The sequence below is a fragment of the Thunnus thynnus genome, chromosome 14, assembly GCF_963924715.1.
Source record: "Thunnus thynnus chromosome 14, fThuThy2.1, whole genome shotgun sequence".
In the NCBI taxonomy this organism is placed as follows: Eukaryota; Metazoa; Chordata; class Actinopteri; order Scombriformes; family Scombridae; genus Thunnus; species Thunnus thynnus.
In genome coordinates, this window is record NC_089530.1 from 20,398,398 (window position 1) to 20,418,434 (window position 20,037).

General features: G+C 37.9%; 1 protein-coding gene across 2 annotated transcripts in view; it reads left to right on the forward strand.

Annotated features, from left to right (window-relative positions):
• Window positions 1-1,752: 1,752 nt before the first annotated feature.
• phactr2 (phosphatase and actin regulator 2) overlaps window positions 1,753-20,037 on the forward strand; it is a 50,873-nt gene continuing 32,588 nt past the window's right edge. The window contains exon 1 of one of the 2 annotated variants that reach the window (XM_067610478.1): window positions 1,753-2,027. In XM_067610478.1, the coding sequence (XP_067466579.1) occupies window positions 1,892-2,027 (136 nt within the window). In that variant the 5' untranslated portion in view covers window positions 1,753-1,891. Of the gene's footprint in view, window positions 2,028-9,039; window positions 9,176-20,037 lie in introns of those variants that run through there. The other variant, XM_067610480.1, reaches the window with a different exon arrangement.

Sequence of the window (20,037 nt, forward strand, 5' to 3'; positions counted from 1 at the left end):
GGTTTCCAACCTTTTTGGCTTTTGATGTCTTACAAAAAGCAGTGTGTAGTCGGGTCACATTTAAGATTTCTATGAGTTGTTAACAGCTCCACCAATTTTTTTTCCATTCAAACTTCTCACATGGTTTCATTTAATAACTGTTCAAATTATCCAATATTTCACCACAAATCAAAAATTAGAGAAAAAGTCCAAAAACTGAAAACAGATTTGTGTATCAGAGCTAATACTGATGTACTTTTTACTTAAGTTGGATTTTTCATGCAGGACTTTTACTTGTAATGGAGTATTTTTACATTGCTGTATTGGCACTTTTACTTAAGTAAAGGATCTGAGTACTTCTTCCACCACTGCCAATGAATTGTAAAAACACTATGTTCTTTACATTAATATGGTTAGTTAGTTTTTCTCAGATAATTAATTTTTACTTAGGAGCCACTATTTCATGCAACTAAAGTAATACTTCACTAAACATCTGTTGGTGTAGAAATAAACCCCTGTAGGCTCAAATGTCTTGTTTTGTCCTGACCAACAGTCTACAACCCAAAGATATTCAGTTTCTTATTATAAAAGACTAAAGAAACCATAACATATTCACATCTGAGAAGCTGGAATCAGAGAATTTGGACAACAAACAAAACGGACTCAGAATTATTAATCAATTATCAAAATAGTAGAGAATTATTTTTCTGTCTATCCAATATCAATTAATCAACATATAATTGCAGCTGTAGTGGACTGTGCTGATGAGTTTCCCTGGACATCTTGATGCTAGTATTTTTAGCCAAAGTTAGCATGTTAAAAAAAAGTTTTGCCTGATATGTGAGGTGCACAAACCAAACAATATGCATTACCCAGATTTTAGCACAAATATGAGTAAACTGAGCACATAGAAGTAGTATTTTGAGATATTTCTATGGATTTTTAATATGTTTTTCACATTGTGGCGACTTGTCCAGCTAACACAATCTACGCAACCACATTAAAATCAGTACTAGGAGTAGCACCCTCCTGCCTGCATGATATACAGTAAGATGATAACTGCCAAAATGTATGGTACATTAGTGTGGTGTGAAGCTACATGACAAATAAATCTAGTATTTAGTTTGTATCAGGCTTTTTAGCCTGATTGAACATTTCAAAAGTAATTTCTTCTTATTGTGACTTGCTCCATGCAAACCTTTTAAAAGTTAACCGCTAAACATTTTCACTTTCTGGTTCCCAGAAAAAGAGATCATAGTGGGAGCTCTTTATTTTTTATAACCTCTAGGTGTGTCTAGCTGTGGGAAGGGAAATAACAGCATCATAGTGGTGATTTAGCGACATCTAGCGTTTAAAAGCTGCAGCCACTAAGCACTGACTTATTTCCCATGATGTTACACTAACATTAGTCATTGCGTAACGTTTGGTAATTCAGGAACTCTCCCTCCAAGCAAACACACCTTGTTTTGTTCATTTGTATAATCACCAATTAGTGTCAAAACACCGAAATAATTCTGTAGCTATTGATTTTATTTTATAGTGAATTCTATCTTTGTTGGGAAGCATTGGTTTTGCATGTGGCAAGCAAAAACTTTCACCATACTTTTCTCAGTAATCAGGTCACATTTAAAGGCAGTCGTTATAATTTCAGAGGCTGTTGGGCGTTAACTAACACAGGAACACACACACGCACACACACACACACACACAGACACACAGACACGCAGACAAACACACACGGTCTGCCTGCTGTAAAAGAAAACTTTGAGCAAGTAGAGCAGAAGAGGGGGAGGAGGAGGAGTGGGCTGGCTGCTGTTGCTGCTACTGTTCATGTGAGGTTTCTGGTCTTCTTGTCAGTGTACTGTGTATCTCTCTGACACCCCTCGCCTGCAGGCTGACAGAAGAGGCGACCATGGAAGAGGACGAGGATACACACCCGGAGCTGAAGTATTTTCCTCAGCTGTGGCCTCTTCCCAGGCTCCGCTCTCATAGTGACACCTCCGGCTTTCGCTCCAGAGTGCTGTTCAGGCTCCGGGGAGCCCGCTCAGGTACTGCAAAACACACACAAAATCTGTATATATATATATAGGTATATATATATATATGTATATATGTATAGGCCAACATAAAGCACTCATAATGGAAACATGTTTTAGACTATATGCTGGTAGTTCATTCATTTAATTTAAGTCATTTGTTATAATTGAGCTCAGGATGTAAGTAGAAAACTTCTTTTTTCATCAACCTCTAACATAAAGTACTAAGGCTCTCTTTACTTTTGGTGTTGCAAGTGCTAATTTAAGCGTTCCTTGGTAGACCGCATCTCCAAATGACTAATAGTGCAGCGGCTGCTTCCTGCCTTCCTACACTTCACTGAACAGAGAAAAAACTTTCACCCTCTCTTCTTCTCTCTGGTTGTCTCTCCAACACCTCAAATAAGGAAAAGCTCAACACGTTTCTTCCTTACTTTCTTCTCTATTTTGTATTCACAGTGGCCATAAAAGTACCATACAACACAATAATGATTTGTTTTTAAAGAGTTTCTCCTATCATTACTACTTCACCCAGTTGCTTTCAGAAGTCACATAATAACTTGAATAGAAATCACCTGTGTGTAATTAAGGTGTGACAAGTGATTGTAAGGTTAATACACTAGTTACATGTGGTACATCCAACTGCTGGTTGGTCAATATTCTGGCAGAAACTCAGTGTTTTACTGTATATTTGTACTCTATTCATGTGTATAATAGTTCTCATTGTATTTTTATATTGATCAGCTCCAAAAATGCCTGATTCCATCCACTTTTATTCAAAATTGTAAAACAATAAAACATGGAGTCCAAGAGAAAAGGATGAAAACTCTTCACAAGTATTGTAAGACATCAGCCACAGTGTTAACCGATAATGCACCCTCAGTATCTCATCTAAATGTCAGTGTGACAGTTTGCTGCCTGACGCATTTGGCTGTTGCAGTCTTACAGGCTCATATGTTGAATCGGTGGTTAGAACCACTTCCTATCACCCATCTTCAACACTTTAGCCTCGAGCTCAGTCTGCAGGGGTGCACTCTGTCCGGTTCCCACCACCTGCCTACTCTGACATATAATGCACTGCATGCATGATATGTATTTATATACTGCTTTTTCACAAGGGCTATGAGTCTGAGTCATTTCTTTGAATATTACAGTGGTACAAACACTAATACATATGATAAATCGCAGTTATCTTGCTTGTCTTAAGTTGCCACAGGAAGTGTTCTGTGTTTATAGTAGAGTTGTAATTACAGGAAATGATCATGGAGTAGAGCAGTTAGGAAATTAGATGTCTAAAGTTGTTTATGTCTCGGATTTTGAAAATCTTAATGGTTTTAACGGTTAAGTTGGCTTTAGTTATGTCTCTATCTGAAAATGTACTCTACAAATATTGTTAGATACTGTATATCAATGTTCATATACAATTCTCACACAATCTGTTTTTTTATGTCAGTTTTTAATCATACATTTTGTAGTATTTTACATTTCATGGTCCAACTAAATTCACTAAAATTCACCACAGGTTTTACTCAACCAGCACAGTTTGTAAATTAAACAACAGAGGGAGCCAATCCATCTTTTTTACAGGGTTCCTGAAAAACAATGTGCATAAAAATGGCCCCTTACACATATGGTTACGTTACTTTTTTCACATCCATCCTACAGAGTAGTTTCAAATATGGACTGGGTTCATGATACATGTCTGAGTGTACAGTATCTGAAATTTAGATACAATTTTTAATTATCTAAATGACACAAACAACATGTCTCTCTGAAAAACATATGAATTGCAGCACTCTTTTGTAAACTTAAAGGAGTGTATTGACTCTGCTGATGAGAAACTTCTCTCGCTTAAAGAAAATACCCCTGTGCGTGATATCACAAAAGTGAAATCTTTTTCTCCAAAGAAAACACAAGACTAAAAAGAAACCGAGGCCCACTGACTTTATAATGTGCGATTCAACAGAAAGCACAAACAATTATAAAGTAGGTCAGTTTAGGTGACAGTGAACTCTCAGAACAATGCATCCCCACTTCATTCATTTAGTCATTCCTTATGTCCTCTTCATCCTTTTTTTAGGGTTATGAAGGACAATTCACAGATGGAACTTTGATCTTTTGAAAAGCCAGTGCAACTAATAAGCCCACATGTGTCAGCAGTTATCCGCACTTTCTGCTATTAATAAAATACAAGTGCTTCGCTTGATTTTAAAAGCAGTGCCTGTTTTGAAGCCTATTCTTGCCAAACTGTGTGGTAAGGTACAATAAATATCACAGAAATGTCAACAATTTTGAGACAAGATTGTGTAAAGAAGGATATTTCCTCTCCTGAAAAAAACTTAGAAGATACTTGATTTGAAGTCCACAGTTGACAAAAACAAGCTCGTTTTAGTCAACTGCAAGATACTGAAACTTCTTAAACATCAGAGACAAGAGCATTATTGTTAATATTCTAAAAATGATGTTGAATCATCACCAAACATGTAACATGTTAGTAAGTATACATTTTAATTGCTATTTTCTATGACTATCAATGTGGAAATACATCTTACATGTGTGTCCACCTGTGAACTTGTGTGCTCACACATGCATTTGTATATATATAAAACAATCTATTTAGGATCATGTGTAGGCTGAGATGTCCATTGCAAATAGCCTGCTGTCCTCCAGATGGGTGCTGTATCACTTTTGTAATTACAGAGGCAGAGAAAAGATGCAGAGAGGGGAGGAGAGGAGAGGGGAGGAAAGGGGAGGAGAAGAGATAAATTATCAGAAAATGGTGAAAAGGAGAGGAGGTGAAAAATAGAGACAAGACGTTCAAGAAGCAAGAAGAGATATATTGAGACAAAGGGACAAACAGAGGAGAGTGAAAATGTAGTAAATAAAGGAGACAGTTTTAAGAGGACAAGGGAAAATTGTGAAAACAGCAAATAGAGGAGGCGAAAAGGGATGCAAGGACAGGATGATTAAGGAGGAGGAGAGGACAGATGGAAAGGCTGAAGAAAAGAACAGGACAAGAGAGGAGTGTCAGCTTGCTGATATGCTCTGCTCCTTGCGGGTACTCTGCTCGAAATAACATTGATTACATACCCTTTTAGTCTGCAATAACTACTTGTTAAAATGTACTGTAATGCAGAGAGCTGCACTTCTGCCTTCGCCGCCCACACACTGTCTATCCTTGGCTACTGTTATAGCTACTGTATCAGTCACGGACATACCCAAGGGTTATGGTTAAGGTTTTCTTCCGTATTTAAAGGGGCCCTATCTATGAGTGTGTTCTAGTCTGAACTGTTCACATATTATCACCACCTTCGTCTGTTGCTTCATAGCGATATCGTGAATTAAAGTTGTCATAGGTAAAGTTTACATACAATATGTTGTCATATGATTTGCAGATTGTTCAGTTTGTAAAAGCTAGAGAGAATGAATATGCTTTAGTTTGTCACCTACAAGTCAGAGTCTTCTTGAAATCTTAAAATTAATGTACATTCAGTGAAAAATAAAGTCACAGATTCCACCGTGTATCAAAACAAGTCTACAGCCATGCTAGCAGCTCTGTCAGACTGAACTTAGGCACAGCTGTGCTTTGAGCTTAATGCTAATGTCAGCATGCTAAAATGCTCACACTGATATTGCTATTGTAACATGCTGATGTTAAGCAGGTATTATGTTTACCATGTTCACCCTCTTAGTATGCTAACATTTGCTAATGAGCACTAAAAGCAAAGTACAGATCGGGCTGATGTCACTAGTTTTAAACCAAAGTATGATGACACTAGATGAAAAGTTATAAGCGTATATAGTATATAGTTGTAAGAGTAATGTTTTTAAGACATATAGAAATACTCTGCTGGGAACAATAATGTGTGTCTGATATGGTTTTTCCATTTTAAAAAAAGTATAATTACCACTTTAAAATCATTAAAATGGCATCTCCTCATGCTCCCTCATTAAAAAACCCAGAATCTCCAACTGTAGGAACAAGAAGATAAGCATATTTTTGAGTGGAGGGGGACTTTAAGGGATCACCAAAGTTATTAGCTTATAATTTCTCCGAAGGGGGGCATGAATGTTGGCACCATTTCATGACAGTTCATCCAAACATTGTCAAGACATTTCACTCAAAACTACAAGTGTGAACCTCATGGTGGCGCTAGAAGAAAACTGAATATCTGTACTAAATTTCACAGCAATCCGTCTAATAGTTGTTGAGTTATTTCAGTCTGGACTAAAGTGATGGACTGACTTTCCTAGAGCTACGTTTCTGGCAGCTAGATAATCACATCTTCAATAATTATCTCACATGTTTTACATAATTATTAACATTTGGCATTCATTAAAGACTCTGCTGCTTTTTAAATTCACTACACTGCATGATTATACAGGTAGGCAAACAACAGGTGGTTGTAATGCAATAATTAAGCTGATGCTTGATGACACACAGCTGTGTTATGTGTTGTCTTGTTGATACACAAACATTATGTCTAGACGCCCTTCAGTCCTTCTGACCACATATATTTAAATACCTTTTGAAAACTGACTTTCTCTTCCTCCTTTCTGTTACAATCACACTCTCACTGCTGAATGTTATCATCTCTGCCCGTTGTTCTCACATTTACGGTGACACAAGAGGGTTAGACTGTATTTTCAAATACCAATTGACCTCTTGAGGTAGCGACGCCTTCATGTTTTTCATCTACTTAGTTGTCTTGTTTCTTTTGTTTGCTGTTTTGTGTGGGTGGGTGTTGCTGGAGTCGATGACCCAGTTGTTTTTCTTCTTGGCTGTTGTGTGCCATTTCATTGGACAGCATCAAAAGTCAAAGTCTCACTTTTCTCCATTTATCTCCTCTTTCATCTGTCTATCAGTAACTCAGTGTCTAAGTTACTAACTAAGCCTTTAACTCTATTAAAATCTGTCAAAATGCCTCAACAGCAAATTAACAGGATGTTAACATGATGCTGTACAGCCTCTAATGGTGTTTACATAACGTGTGCGCGTAATGGAAATTTAAAAAACACTTTGAAGGGTTAACGCCAATAGACCAAAGAGACACTAGTGAAAATAATATCAAGATTAGATTTAAGATTTAAGATTTTTACACATTAGGACAGTTCTACAGTGCAGTAAAATAAATTGACCAGAGAGGAAAAGAGCACTATACTGTATGGCTTAATACTAGCTGCTCTTATATGGTCAATAACCTAATGGTCGTATGATCATTATGTCTCTTCTTAGTCCAGTTTACATTGGCTTACACACACACTCACACACACACACACACACATACACACGCTCCTCTCAGTTTCAGTCCATCAGTGTGTTTTATAATGTCGTGCTTCGTTTATGTGGTTTATGTAGGTGGTAACTTTATTATCAGCAGAGACTATGTTTTATAAAGAACAGGAAATTAAGAATCAACAATCTGGGCTTGATACACATACATAGATAAAGCAATGTGTGTGTGTGTGTGTGTGTGTGTGTGTGTATGTAGAGTTTTTTGAAGGGGACACGCAATACCAATTGTGATTTACCTGGTGCTACACAGCGAGCTACGACACCAGCCAGCATCAAACTTACTGACAACAACTTACAACAAATTCACTGTGTTGAGTGGCTCTTCACAACACTTGAGGGACCTGAAGTGTGTGTGTGACAGCAAAAAAAAAAGAGGAAATAGCCATCTGCCTGCCTCTTTTAGTGCTCTTTTTTTCTCTCTGTTTGTATTTTTCTTCCTCTCCTTTGGTGTGTATCTGTCTCAGAGTTTGTGTGTATTGATTTATTTGGCGTTGTGAGCATTATTGTTGTTATGTTTATGATCTGTGGGTTTAATATCTGCATTGTTTCTATCATGTGCAGTCCCTGTGGCGCCGCTGTCTTCGAGTCTGCTTTCCATTCAGCAGTTTGCATTTAATAAAAGAAAATGAATGATGCATTATTGTAAAAATTCAATTTTAACTGTGAGTCTTCATGTCTGATTTGAGACTATTTGTAAAACTCATATATTTCTATTCTGGTATGAAAAAGGATAAATTAAGGTTAGAGCTGAAATGAATAGTCGATCAGCAACAATTAAATACCAAAAATTTTGATGATTGATTCAATATTTAAATAATTTTTTAAGCAAAAATGGCAATATTCTCCGTTTCCAGTGAGGATTTTGGTGCTTTTGTGTGTTTTTGTATCACTGTAAATACAAAATTTTTTTGTTTTGGATCCAGACAGAACAAGAAATTCACAGACATGTCCTTGGGTTCTTTTTTCTGACATTATATAGACTTAATGATTAATGAAAAATATAACTGACAGATGACTCAATAGTGAAAAAATAATTATTATTTGGAGTTCTTGTTGAAATTAAATTAAAATAAAGTTAAATGATCTTAAAAATTAGTATCATGTAATGCTGATCACCTGTGCAGACAGACAGCTATCACATTTAAATAATTAATTAGATGGACAGAATCTTGACTTCTGTCTTTTCATACAACCGGTGTGTCTGCTGTCTACCTTTTCAGTACTGTGCTTTACACGTGCTGCAGATAACCGACTGCAATAAAAATTTAGATGAAGAAAAAGGTGACAGGGAAAAGCAAACACACTAAACACGCAACGCATGTTCTGCTTATATGATGCGTCACCCTCCCATTTTTCCCATTTCATCCTTAACGCTAACTCCTTATCTGCATCCTCTCCTCTCCTCATGTCTTGCGTCACAGTGGGACCTCAACACAGGAGGGAGAGTAAAAAAAAAAAAAAGAATGAGACTGGAGCCAGACTCTGTAGTCAGAGGACGGAGGAAAAACTTGACAGGCAGGGAGATGGAGATAAATGCTGAACGAGACAAAGATTGGGAGGGAGAATGAGGAACTGAGATGGAAACAAACATTAACTTTTAATGCTCTTTATTGGAGTGAGGGGAGGCAGGATGGAGGGAGGGAGGGGCAACTGAGTAGCAGAGAGTAGAGCGAGACAGAGGGAGGGAGGGCAAAGCAATGAATGAGGGAAGTAGATAGTGAGAGAGAGAAAGGGAGAAGTAGGGAGACAGTGAGAGAAAGAGAAGGGGGGAGAGTGGGGGGAGGCAGAGAGGTGGTGTGTCGGGAAGAGGCAACGATCAACTCACACTGCTGATAATATTCCCTGGGTCAAGTCATGGAACATGACGGTGAGTTTTCTCTCTGTTATAATTTGCTGTGCTTCCTTCTTCTTCTTCTTCTTCTTCTTCTTCTTCTGTGTTTTTCTTTCACTATTGTTCAGTGTCTGAACAATAGTGAACTGAAAGGCATAATAATGTAACTGAAAGGCATGGTAGACTCAGGAAGAGATTCTTTCCACCACTTGCTCTGTCTTACATTCCTTATATGTAGCTTTAGATGTCACCTGTTAACCGGTGAAGCTGTAAATCTTCAGCCCGTATTGCCTCTTAATCTTGACTGAGTTATGAACCTCACTGCTTACAGAGTCAGTGTTTCATTTTAAGTTGACTCTGTACAGATCTCTCAGTTAAATAAATCAGATCAAAGGAAATACTGTAGGAGTCATAATCCATTTAAATGTGCACATGACTCAGTATCGATGCCTTTGACTGAGTTAATTTGTGTGAGCGTCTGAACCATTGTTGTCAGATCATTTGGCTGAGTGGCTGTCACTGTATCTGTCTGAGAAACACAGAGCCGGAGCCTCGTGTCATGATCTAAATTAAGTATGCAGCATTTATCAATGAGACTGAGACTACACACTGTCATGCATTATATCAAGGAACAAACAACTACGCTGCGTGCAATATTTATAAGATGCTAATGCTGCAGGGAGAACACTCTGTAACATTAAGGTAGACTACATTAACCAGGCTTCTGGTATGTTTTGCTCATAACACTTTTATTAAAAGATTCTTTGGCAATGCTTATGAAGAATTGATGATTGTGTGCTTAACTTTAAAAGCAGATATTGGTTTTGTAAGTCTGCCCAAGGTTGCATTATAGCATTAGAGTTTCTTCTATGACTGAGACAAAGCCACATCTAATGGCAGTTATTGTCAACAGTTCTGGGAACGTATAGTGCAGCTCTTCTTATTCAGACCAATAATTCCATGTGGGTTTGGCTGGTAGCCATCTTGTGTATTAGACTAAATGACAATGATACGTCAGTGTATTGGTTGGTGTCACAGTCAGCTAGAAGAGACAGGCAGGCTATATCGGGCCCATGTTATCTAATATAGTTTAATTACTGTTTGCTAACATTGTGGTATCATATCATAGTGTTTGATAGAAAAAAAAATCCTGTTTTCATGTGTTAATTAATTTTAAAAAGCCAGAATTTTTGGGTAGTCGAGACATTGTTTTTACTCTGGTTGATTTTTTTCTCAGTTGTTGTCTCAGGTAGGCTTTACAGAAATAATTCCACTTTTATCCATGCTCCTTTGCGTGTGTGTGTGTGTTTGTCCATGTTGACCTTGTTGAGATATGGGCTGGGCACTGAATGGGTGCACAACAAATTGTCGCTGTTGTGAATCGGTGAAACTGCGTTTTGCAAGGCAAAGCAGCATCTGTGAGTGCTCAGCCATGCATATGTGATGTGTGTTTGTCTGCAGTGAGCATGAAGTGTATTACCTCTGCCTTCTGTTGGACGTATGTGTCATATTTTGTGTCTATGTGTGTTTAGGAAACAATGTAAGATAAGACTGAATGTGCAAATTTGCATAAGGTCATTTGATGTTATTTACAACTGTGCATTGCAGTTGGAACTATATACACTCTGGACAAATAAAAAAGGCTATGTAAGGTTAATCTTAACTTTATTTATGCTTCAAATGCTGTGTCAGGTTGAAGTTTGCAACATTCTTTATAAGATATATCATTCATTTCATGAGATCTGCCCTGCTAAAACAGCATATTTCCAGTGTGACAGATGGATTTACTCGTTTGACAGGTTGATCTTTCCGTCAAACTCACATGTTTTTTAAAAGAGAAATGTCTTCATGTTATTATAATGATTCATTGAACAACTTAAGGCCAGCATGAGGTGCTACCCCAGACCTCTTGAGCCACACTCACAAGAAAACAGACCTCAGTGTGTCGGTAAGAGCTATAGCTGGACGTTAGCCAAAGCAGCCATCATCAATCAGTGGCCATGTGCTTTTAAACAAACCATGTTGAGTCTCCATAAGAGTAATAATGTCCTGACTAAAAGCCACACGACACAATTGAGCAAACAAGACTGACGTGCTCAGGACAGCTGTTTTTGCAATTGACAGCGACTCTCCAGTAAATCCGTTCAGATATGGCCTTATATAGTTTGAGTATGAAGGGGTGGAAATAAATGCTGGCTGCTGTTTGTTTACTCTCCGCTGCGCACTCACAGCCTCCCATCACTTCTCACACACAGCCATGGCTTGTGTTTTCTTTATGAAACATAGTGTCTGTAATGTTCTGTTCTATTGCATTTTCCTGCAACTGTGGCCTTTATTCTGTGGTTATTAAGACCCCACACTTCAATATCAATCTTTTCTCCAGCTTTTTCTATCCCTCTCTCTCTCTCTCTCTCTCTCTCTCTCTCTCTCTCTCTCTCTCTCTGTCTCTGTCTGTCTCGCTCACTCTCTGCCTCTCTCGAGCTCGCTTTCTCTCAAGCTCTCTGGCCGCCTGTCTGGCAGGATGTCAACTATTGATTCATACAGGCAACATTTTAGCAATGATGGCGGCTTATGGGTTGTGCCAAGCAGAATACAACAAACAGGAGATCAGGTTTCAGACAAAACTGGCTGGCAGATGGGAAGAGGAAGAGAAATGACAGTAACCACTACTGTATCATTGCAAACCAAGTGTACACTTAATATTATAAGGTCACTACCCCATTATTAGGGAAGTATAAGGATTTGACAAAGGGGACAAAGAACAAAGTCATGTATGAAAGGAGGAATTATTGGATAATGGTTGGATTCAGGTATTGTATACAGGCTTACTTTCACTGTATTTAGTGGAAGCATTTGCAGGAACTTAAGCACACACTATTAAGAAACAGTTTTAGCCACAAGCATTGCAATTTATTCTCAGAGCAATTTCAAGCCAACGCAGGTGAATTGTAAATGTCAGTCAGTGATTTATATCTGGCGGCTACATTGAAAAAGCATGAAAAAAGTCAGACCTAGTGAGAGCAGAGCTAGTTTTGGATGGAAATTCACTTTAAAGCCCCTGAAAAATCAAATTTTAAAGCCCCCCTCCACTCCACTTAAAAATGTTTTTCTTCTTGTTCCCAGGGGAAAGTTCCTCTGTGTTTACCGAAAACCAAGTATAAGGCGTGTACATACAATCATTGTTTGTGACATCACAACGAGTTTGGAGCCAACTGGGGTCCAGTGTTCACATGTTACATCCTACACTCGCGAGCTGTGGAAACTTGAAACCTCCAGGGCCTATACACTGAGAACTGACTTTGCAATGAAGTAGGAGACATCTTGTGTTCACAGCAGTTAAACTTTTTTGTAATGAACAATATAAAAACTATATTAAACACGAATCATTTTTTCAAAGTAGAGTACTTTATATACATCTTAAAACAAGTCTGGAGGGGATCTTTAAGCATTTCTCTTAAAGTTAAAATCTTTAAAGAGTTTAACACTCAGAAACTCAGTTAATCTGCTTCATTAGGACTGTGTTGTTGTGTTTTGACTGGGAGTGACCAAACAACCACCAACTGTCATTTTCCTGTTAAGCCTCCTCATACTCTCAGCTCAAACCACTGAGAAGAGCAGAGAGAGAACAGAAAACAGAAATCACTCACGTGAAATAACCTAAAATAACCTAAACTATTCTAACTTTGGCAGAAAAGGGTTTGTTCATATAGGATACCATCACTTGTAGTACGAAACTGATTGAGAAAATACGTTTTTAGGGGCTTTAATATTCATACTTAATATAGCAAAAATGTGACTATTACAGGGAATCCCCCACATATACATTGATGCTCTGCATACTTGAATGGTCTTTAGTAGAATTTAGTAGAATTTATTAACAATCCCAACAATCAAATGCAATTTAACATTTATTTAATACAATGATGCAAACTACTTGGACAACTACTACTTGCATAAAATGAAGTTCAAGTGTTCTGGTGAGATTGCACTGATTGTGTACTGAGACCATTTCAGCTCCTCTCAGCTGAGACTGGTTTGCTTGAATAACAGAGCCCGTTCCTCGCTGAGTCACACTTGACTGTTATGACAGTTTGTGGTCTGATTCATGGTCCTGGTGAAAAGAAGTCCAGTCCTACACTTGCAAAAAGGTCAGACATGCAAAATATATGAGTGTAACTTCATACACCTAAACCAGTTTGAATCTATGCATGCAAGAGAGGTGTGCAGCTGTACATCATCGTAAGTTATAGCTTATACTCAAAGTGCTCGTTTATTTTCCGGACAATCAATCACTGAACAGTCATGAATGCAGAAAATCATTTTTAGCACTCGTACACACGGACTCCCTGTACTTTGGCTATGACTATATTATGAGACTCTACCCTGGCAGAAACTGAGTTTAATAAATAAATCAAGGGGAGGGGAGAAAGGCTCTGAGAAGTAGCACTTAAACAATTATTACCCCCTTGTTCTGCTGAGGCTACTACTTAATATTTGATGACTCCCTTCCTTTCTTCTGGGCCTTCTCCTCCTCCACCTCTCATGTCTTTCCTTTTGCTGTTCCAGTCAATGAAAAGGTCAGGCTCCCTCAGTTGATCTCTGTTATTTAGTGTCAGGACAAACACAACCTGGTTCCTGAAAAGTGTCACCTTGACGTACAAATTTAACATACTGGAAGAGGTGTCCTCTTGACTTTGACTATATTCCCAAAGATCTCCGCTTTGGATGGTGTATTCTTGTACAGATTTAAAAGCATTGGATTGATCTAAGCTAAATCCAGAGGGAGCTTTCAGCTAGCAGTAGCCAAACGGGTCAATAGTGAGATTGTGACCATTGTGAACTTCCCAAAGAACAGATAAGTCTACAATCAAAAAGTGCCACCAGTGTTGTCTTTATCTTTGACTTTTCTTTTCTTTACTTGTGTGTCTGTCTCTTTCATACATACACACAGATTTCTGGTCATCAGGTGAATATCATTAAAGTGAATACAGTAAATACAAGGGATACTGAGTGCATGGAAAGTAACTATTGAATGTTGGATTCTTGAAATGCATTTTCTAAATTGAAGAAACAAATAGAAGTATTGTTTCTATTGTTTAATGTATAATGTTAATTTCACTGTACTGAAATTAACATTATACAAGAATTGAATACAGACAATAGTGATATGTTGAATAACATGAACAAAATAAAAGGAGATGAACTCCACAGATTTTACACGTGACGGTCAGTTTACTCGTAATGGGGAGAACTACTAAGCCTGTGAAAATGGTTGTATAATGTCCTTTTCAACTCTGGAGCTTACTAAAAGATTACCCTGATGACATCATCAGGGTCCTTTGTGCTTGAGCTTAAAAAAGGAAGTCATGTCCAAATTATCTTTAGTCATTGCTGCGATTCTCGGGTGCCAGTATGTGTGATACCCAAGTGGATCCATGATCACATGGTGCAGCATAGTCATCACAGGGGAAAATGTGCTTTTTTTAGGCACTGTGTGCCTGGGGACAAATGAAAAAAAACAAAAACTCTTTTCAACCTCAGCTTAAACTTTATTGTCCCTAAGGGGAAATTTGTGCTGCAGCCAGAACACACAAAGACTTGAACATAAAACATGATAAAATAAATAAAAATATATGATAAAATAAGGTCCCACACACACACACACACACACACACACACACACACAAGCTGACATGGAACCTATAGTGCATCCAACCCATTTATCATCCAACTCAAACATCAATGGTTAAAACATCTCTATCATCACCATGTTAGACCAGGCCTTTTCTACTCTGCATGTCAAACTCCAAACTGTCTGTTTGAGTCTGTTTGGGTCAGGTGTAACTTTCTTTGTGTCCCTTGTGAATTGGCTCTAATTTTTTTTTAAAAGTGATGCGCGTCGGGTTCAGGTAGGTTTTCCACAGACATATTTTGGAGAGGGTCCAAAATTTTGAATCTAATCAACCTGTGAAGATCTTGGAGATGTAATTTTTTTTTTTTAAAAAAAGGCCTGCAATAAACTGGCAGCATGGAGTTTCAGAGATGTGGTGAAGTGTCTAATGAAAGATACAATCAAGATCCTCTTGTAATTACTCCCTTTGGATCTGTGTTAATTAGTCCTATATAGAAATACACTTAGCATCTACAGGACATACACATGACAGAGGAGTACTGGGCCAGTACACCTGCAGACCTCTTTGATTCAGGTCTTCTTCTGTGCCATCATAGCCATACTCTCCACTGTCCTTATTGTCTCTTTAGCACATGTGTAGCCTCCAACGAATTCAACATGCGTTGCTGATGCATCAAGTTAATATCATTACTTCCCCGTCAATGCTAACACAGTCACTTTCCTCTGTTAACTTCTCTAAGTACTTCCATCTTCCTGTCCTGTCTCTATCCTCCCACCTCTCCACTGGCTTCCTTCCTGTGTCAATTATCCACTCCAATCTTATTCACTAACGGCAGTCCCGTAAGACGGCGGTTCCCCTGGCAGTTGGCAGGTGTGAATGTGTTTAAGGTTGGCAAACAAAACAGGATTTTGAGTCTTTGCAAAGCCTATCAAACATCTGTCAAATGTAGTTATTTCGTATAATCAATTTTCTTTTTATCTTTCAAAACAGATTACAGTGTAATATTCGCTGATGTACAAAGAAAGATAGGCTGTTGATTAAATTAAGAACATATTGTCTGATGAAAAACAACTACAGTGTGGAGCCTTAATGAAGCAGGATTTATCCAAATGTCAAAGGTCACTGTGTGCACAATTATGTTCAGGTACATTACCATTAGCTATAGAAACAGGCAGGTTTACTGTTCTCCATTAAGAGAAAAGACTCTGATTGCTATGTGATTCAGATGAGACTGAAGACCAAAGTCCATTCTATCTTTTATTGCTCATTATATGATGATTTAAGGGCTACACTGGTTAGTAAAATGCCCTTAATTTCTGATTTTTCTGAATGAATGAAATTAAATTATAAGAAAATTAAGCTGTGTTTCAGGGAGGGAACCTTTTGTGTCGCTGATTTTATGTGTAGCACTCGTTACAGAAGACAAAGTTCTTTGTTTGCAATGTAACATAAGAAGTTTTGTTCTTGTCTATATTTGACAAATGTTTCACCATTGCAGCTGTATTTGATGTCTTGTAAGTACATGTGGGCTGGGCTCTTGTATATGCATGACACAATAACTAACTAACTACGGCTCAACCAAATGCAGAATACTCAAGATGATCATGTTGAACCACACTGGGATGAGAAGACTGAAATATGCCACACTCGAAATGGAAAATAAAAATGCAGCCAGAGTCAGGTGATCTCGTTCAGACATTTTAACAATTTCAGTCTGCACACGCTGCTGTTGAAGCCAGATGCACTGCTTTGTTTTGATGGCCCCATTTTGTCCTTTGTGAACATACCAAATTAGTTTATTTAGAGGGCACTGCTGGCTTTATATTTCCTATCCCAGCAACAATCTGTAGTGAGAATGTGCTCTCTTATGCGATTATATGCATTTACTCTTTAAAAAGAGGGGTGGACGGCAGTGGCATGAAGAAGCAGAGACAAGGGTTTTAGGATACGAATGAACTAGAACAGTTTAATGACAAAATATTTTTAGTGATCTAGATAAAGGACGGGCTCACAGTTTTTCAAGTCTGTCTTAAAACAACAGTCAGGTGCCCATATGAACACTGAAAGAGGTTTTCCTCACTGTAATCATTCCTCCTGTTCATACTGGCTGTTTAAAGATCCCCTTCAAATGTGCTTTCAATGTAAGTGATGGGGGCCAAAATCCACAGTGTGTCCACACAGTCATTTTGTGCAGAAATGCATTTAAAAGTTGATCTGAAGCTTATATGAGGCTTCAACAGTCTGTTTGTCATATCAAGTGGATATCAGCCACATTTACAGTCTTTTTAGCATCAAATTCCCTCTTTGTGTTTCCCTGTCAAGCTGAGTTGGAAGTATAGTAACAAAAAGAGGAACTTTGGCACTAAAAAGACTGTAACATTGAAAGATATATATTAGATTTGACTAACTGGACAGCTGAGGCTTCATATTAACTTAAGATAAACTTTTAAATACATTTTTGCACAGAAGGAGGCTTGTGGATTTTGGCCCCCATCATCACACTGTAAGTGCTTTATGAAGGGATCCTTTAATGGCCAGTATGATCAGGAGGAATGATTACAGTGAGGAAAACATCTTTCATTTGTGTTCATTTGGGCTCCTGACTGTTGTTTTAAGACATTAATGGTGAACCTGTGCTTTAATCTAAAGAAGTCATTTCAGTTGTGTAGGAAACACTAGATGGCAGTCTTGGTCTTAATGGAAAATCATCTCACCTCCAGATCTGCGTGTCTGTGTGTGTGTGTGTGTGTGTGTGTGTGTGTGTGTGTGTGTGTATGTGTGTGTGTGTGTGTGTGTGTGTGTGTGTGTGCGTGTGTGTGTGTGTGCGTGTGTGTGTGTGTGTGTGTGATAGAGAGAGAGAGAGAGAGAGAGTTTTATCTGTCATCACTGTCAACAAAGTGTCAGATGAGACCTTGCAGAACCCAGCTTGGCAGAATTGAGTGGTCAGACAGCAGTCACAAACACACACACACACACACACACACACACACACACACACACACAATCACATTACACTCTACTGTAGTTGACTCCCATATTGAGAGTCCAAGGTGGGAGTGTTTGGCTTGTTTGAGAAGTGGAGTGAGCTCATGAGGCTAATATTAAATAAATATTATTTACTATCAAAGGATTTAATGGCCATGCTGACAAACTTTGACAGATTTCTGCCTTCGCTCCCTTTTGACCCATTCACTGGAACCAGGGTTTAGTGTCATCGTCTCTTTTTAAAAATAAATCACCTCCAGGGTAGAAGTTGCTCCACCAGGGCGACCCTCCTCTCCCTGGAGCCGCAGACATTGTCCAGACTCTGCACTCATTTATTCATTATACAGTGTAAGCCAAAAATATTGTGACATGCTGGGGTCTGTAAACTCCTTAGCCTGATCTGACATCTCATTCATTCTCAAACAAGACATAGAAAGGCATAAAAACAGAATATAAAAGACAAGACACATCAAAAAGAATAACATATAAAGAAGGTAAAGATAAGCACAAATTTAATACAACAGATTAAACAGGAGAATAAAAAATGTACTGACCATAGAGCTAAAAGGATTAATCAATGAATCGATTAGTCGATCAAAAGAAAATTAAAAATTAAGTGTCATAATCGTCGATTGTTGAAGTCTGTTTCACTTTAAAATGTTAAAAATTCCCTTATTCCAGCTTCAATGTTGAAGATCAGCTGCTTTTATTTATTTTAAATGATAATAAACAGAATAACTTTGGGTTTTGGATTGATGTTAGAACAAAACAAGCAATTTGATGGTATCATAGGCTTTAGGGAATTGTGATGGGCATTTTTCACCTGTAGTGAAATGTTATATACCAATCGATTAATCAGTTAACCCATAAAATAATCTGCATGAAATAATGACAACAATGAATAGTTGCAGCTTTAATCGAGTTGAATTGTTTCAGTACTACACCATAACCTACACTTTGCCTTAAAGGAGAGATTTGCAGTCTTTCCAGTCTGTCTTAAAACAATAGTCAGGTCACAATATTGACACTGGAAGAGGTTTTGCTTGGTGTAATCATTCCTCCTGTTCACAATGACCATTAAAAAGATCCCTGCCTAATGTGTGTTGAATGTAAGTAATAGGGAACAAAATTCACAGTCCTCACTTTTTGCAAAAATGTGTTCAAAAGTTTATCTGGAGCTTATATAAGGCTCATTTAAAAGTCTTCAAAAGTTCAAATCTCTTTTTAGTACAAAATTCCCTCTTTGTGTTTCCCTGTTGAGCTGCAGTGGAGGGATAGCAACACAAATTTGTATGGCTGAGGCCTAATATTATATATAGTAGAATATATTTTTGCTGTGGATTATTTCCCACATTGGTTACATTGAGAGCACATTTGGAATGGTTGGTATTAACAGGAGGAATGAGTACAGCGAGGATGTTTCAGTGATCATATGGAGACCTGACCTGAACCCATCCTTTAACAACCATTATCCCAACTTCCTCTCTTGTATCTCAGTGTTTTAAGGGATAAGGAGCTGGGTCTATTTGTGGATCTTGGTGATATACAGACTGTAATCTGGTCTGCACACACACAAACATACTTTTGCTCGTTAAGAGCTATGAGTGATTAATCAATCTATCACATCCTGCACTGTAAAAAAACAAGACGTTAATTTCCATACAATGTGTGGTAAAATTTCATATCATTTTACACGCATTTCACATTTTTGAAGAACATTGAGTGTCTATAAATGTACAGTTAATGGTTGTTTTTAGATTCGCCTCCATCTATTTACAATTAAATTCTATAATTCCACAAAACAGTCAATCTTTCTTTTAAAAATAAGGGCAACACTTGTTATTCTACAGCATGATTGTGTTTTACAAGGTTTTGTTAGTAAAAACACACCAAGAAGTTAATTTTACATTCAAATTTTATAATGAAAAAGTACTAAGATCCCCTCCAGACATGTTTTAAGATGTACTCTACTTTGAATAGTCGTGTGTCTAAATGGTTTTTCTACAAAAGAAGTGCAGTCCTCCAGACAAAAAGACAAGTCGGGTTAAGGCACCATTCAGTGGTGGCATTACCTGAGGTAGCACGTGAAGTTTGGTGGTTGTCGGGTGAAAAATGACCAGTAAACCTTTGCAAACCAAACCAGATGAAAACCATGCAAGTCAATGGGGAAAAAATAGAGGAAAAACAAGTGCAAGAAGGGAGAACAAGTGTGTATTTCCAAGAGCTGTATATACCTGTGCACAGCTGTTGGTAAAAAAAACACTATTTTGGTGCCCCCCC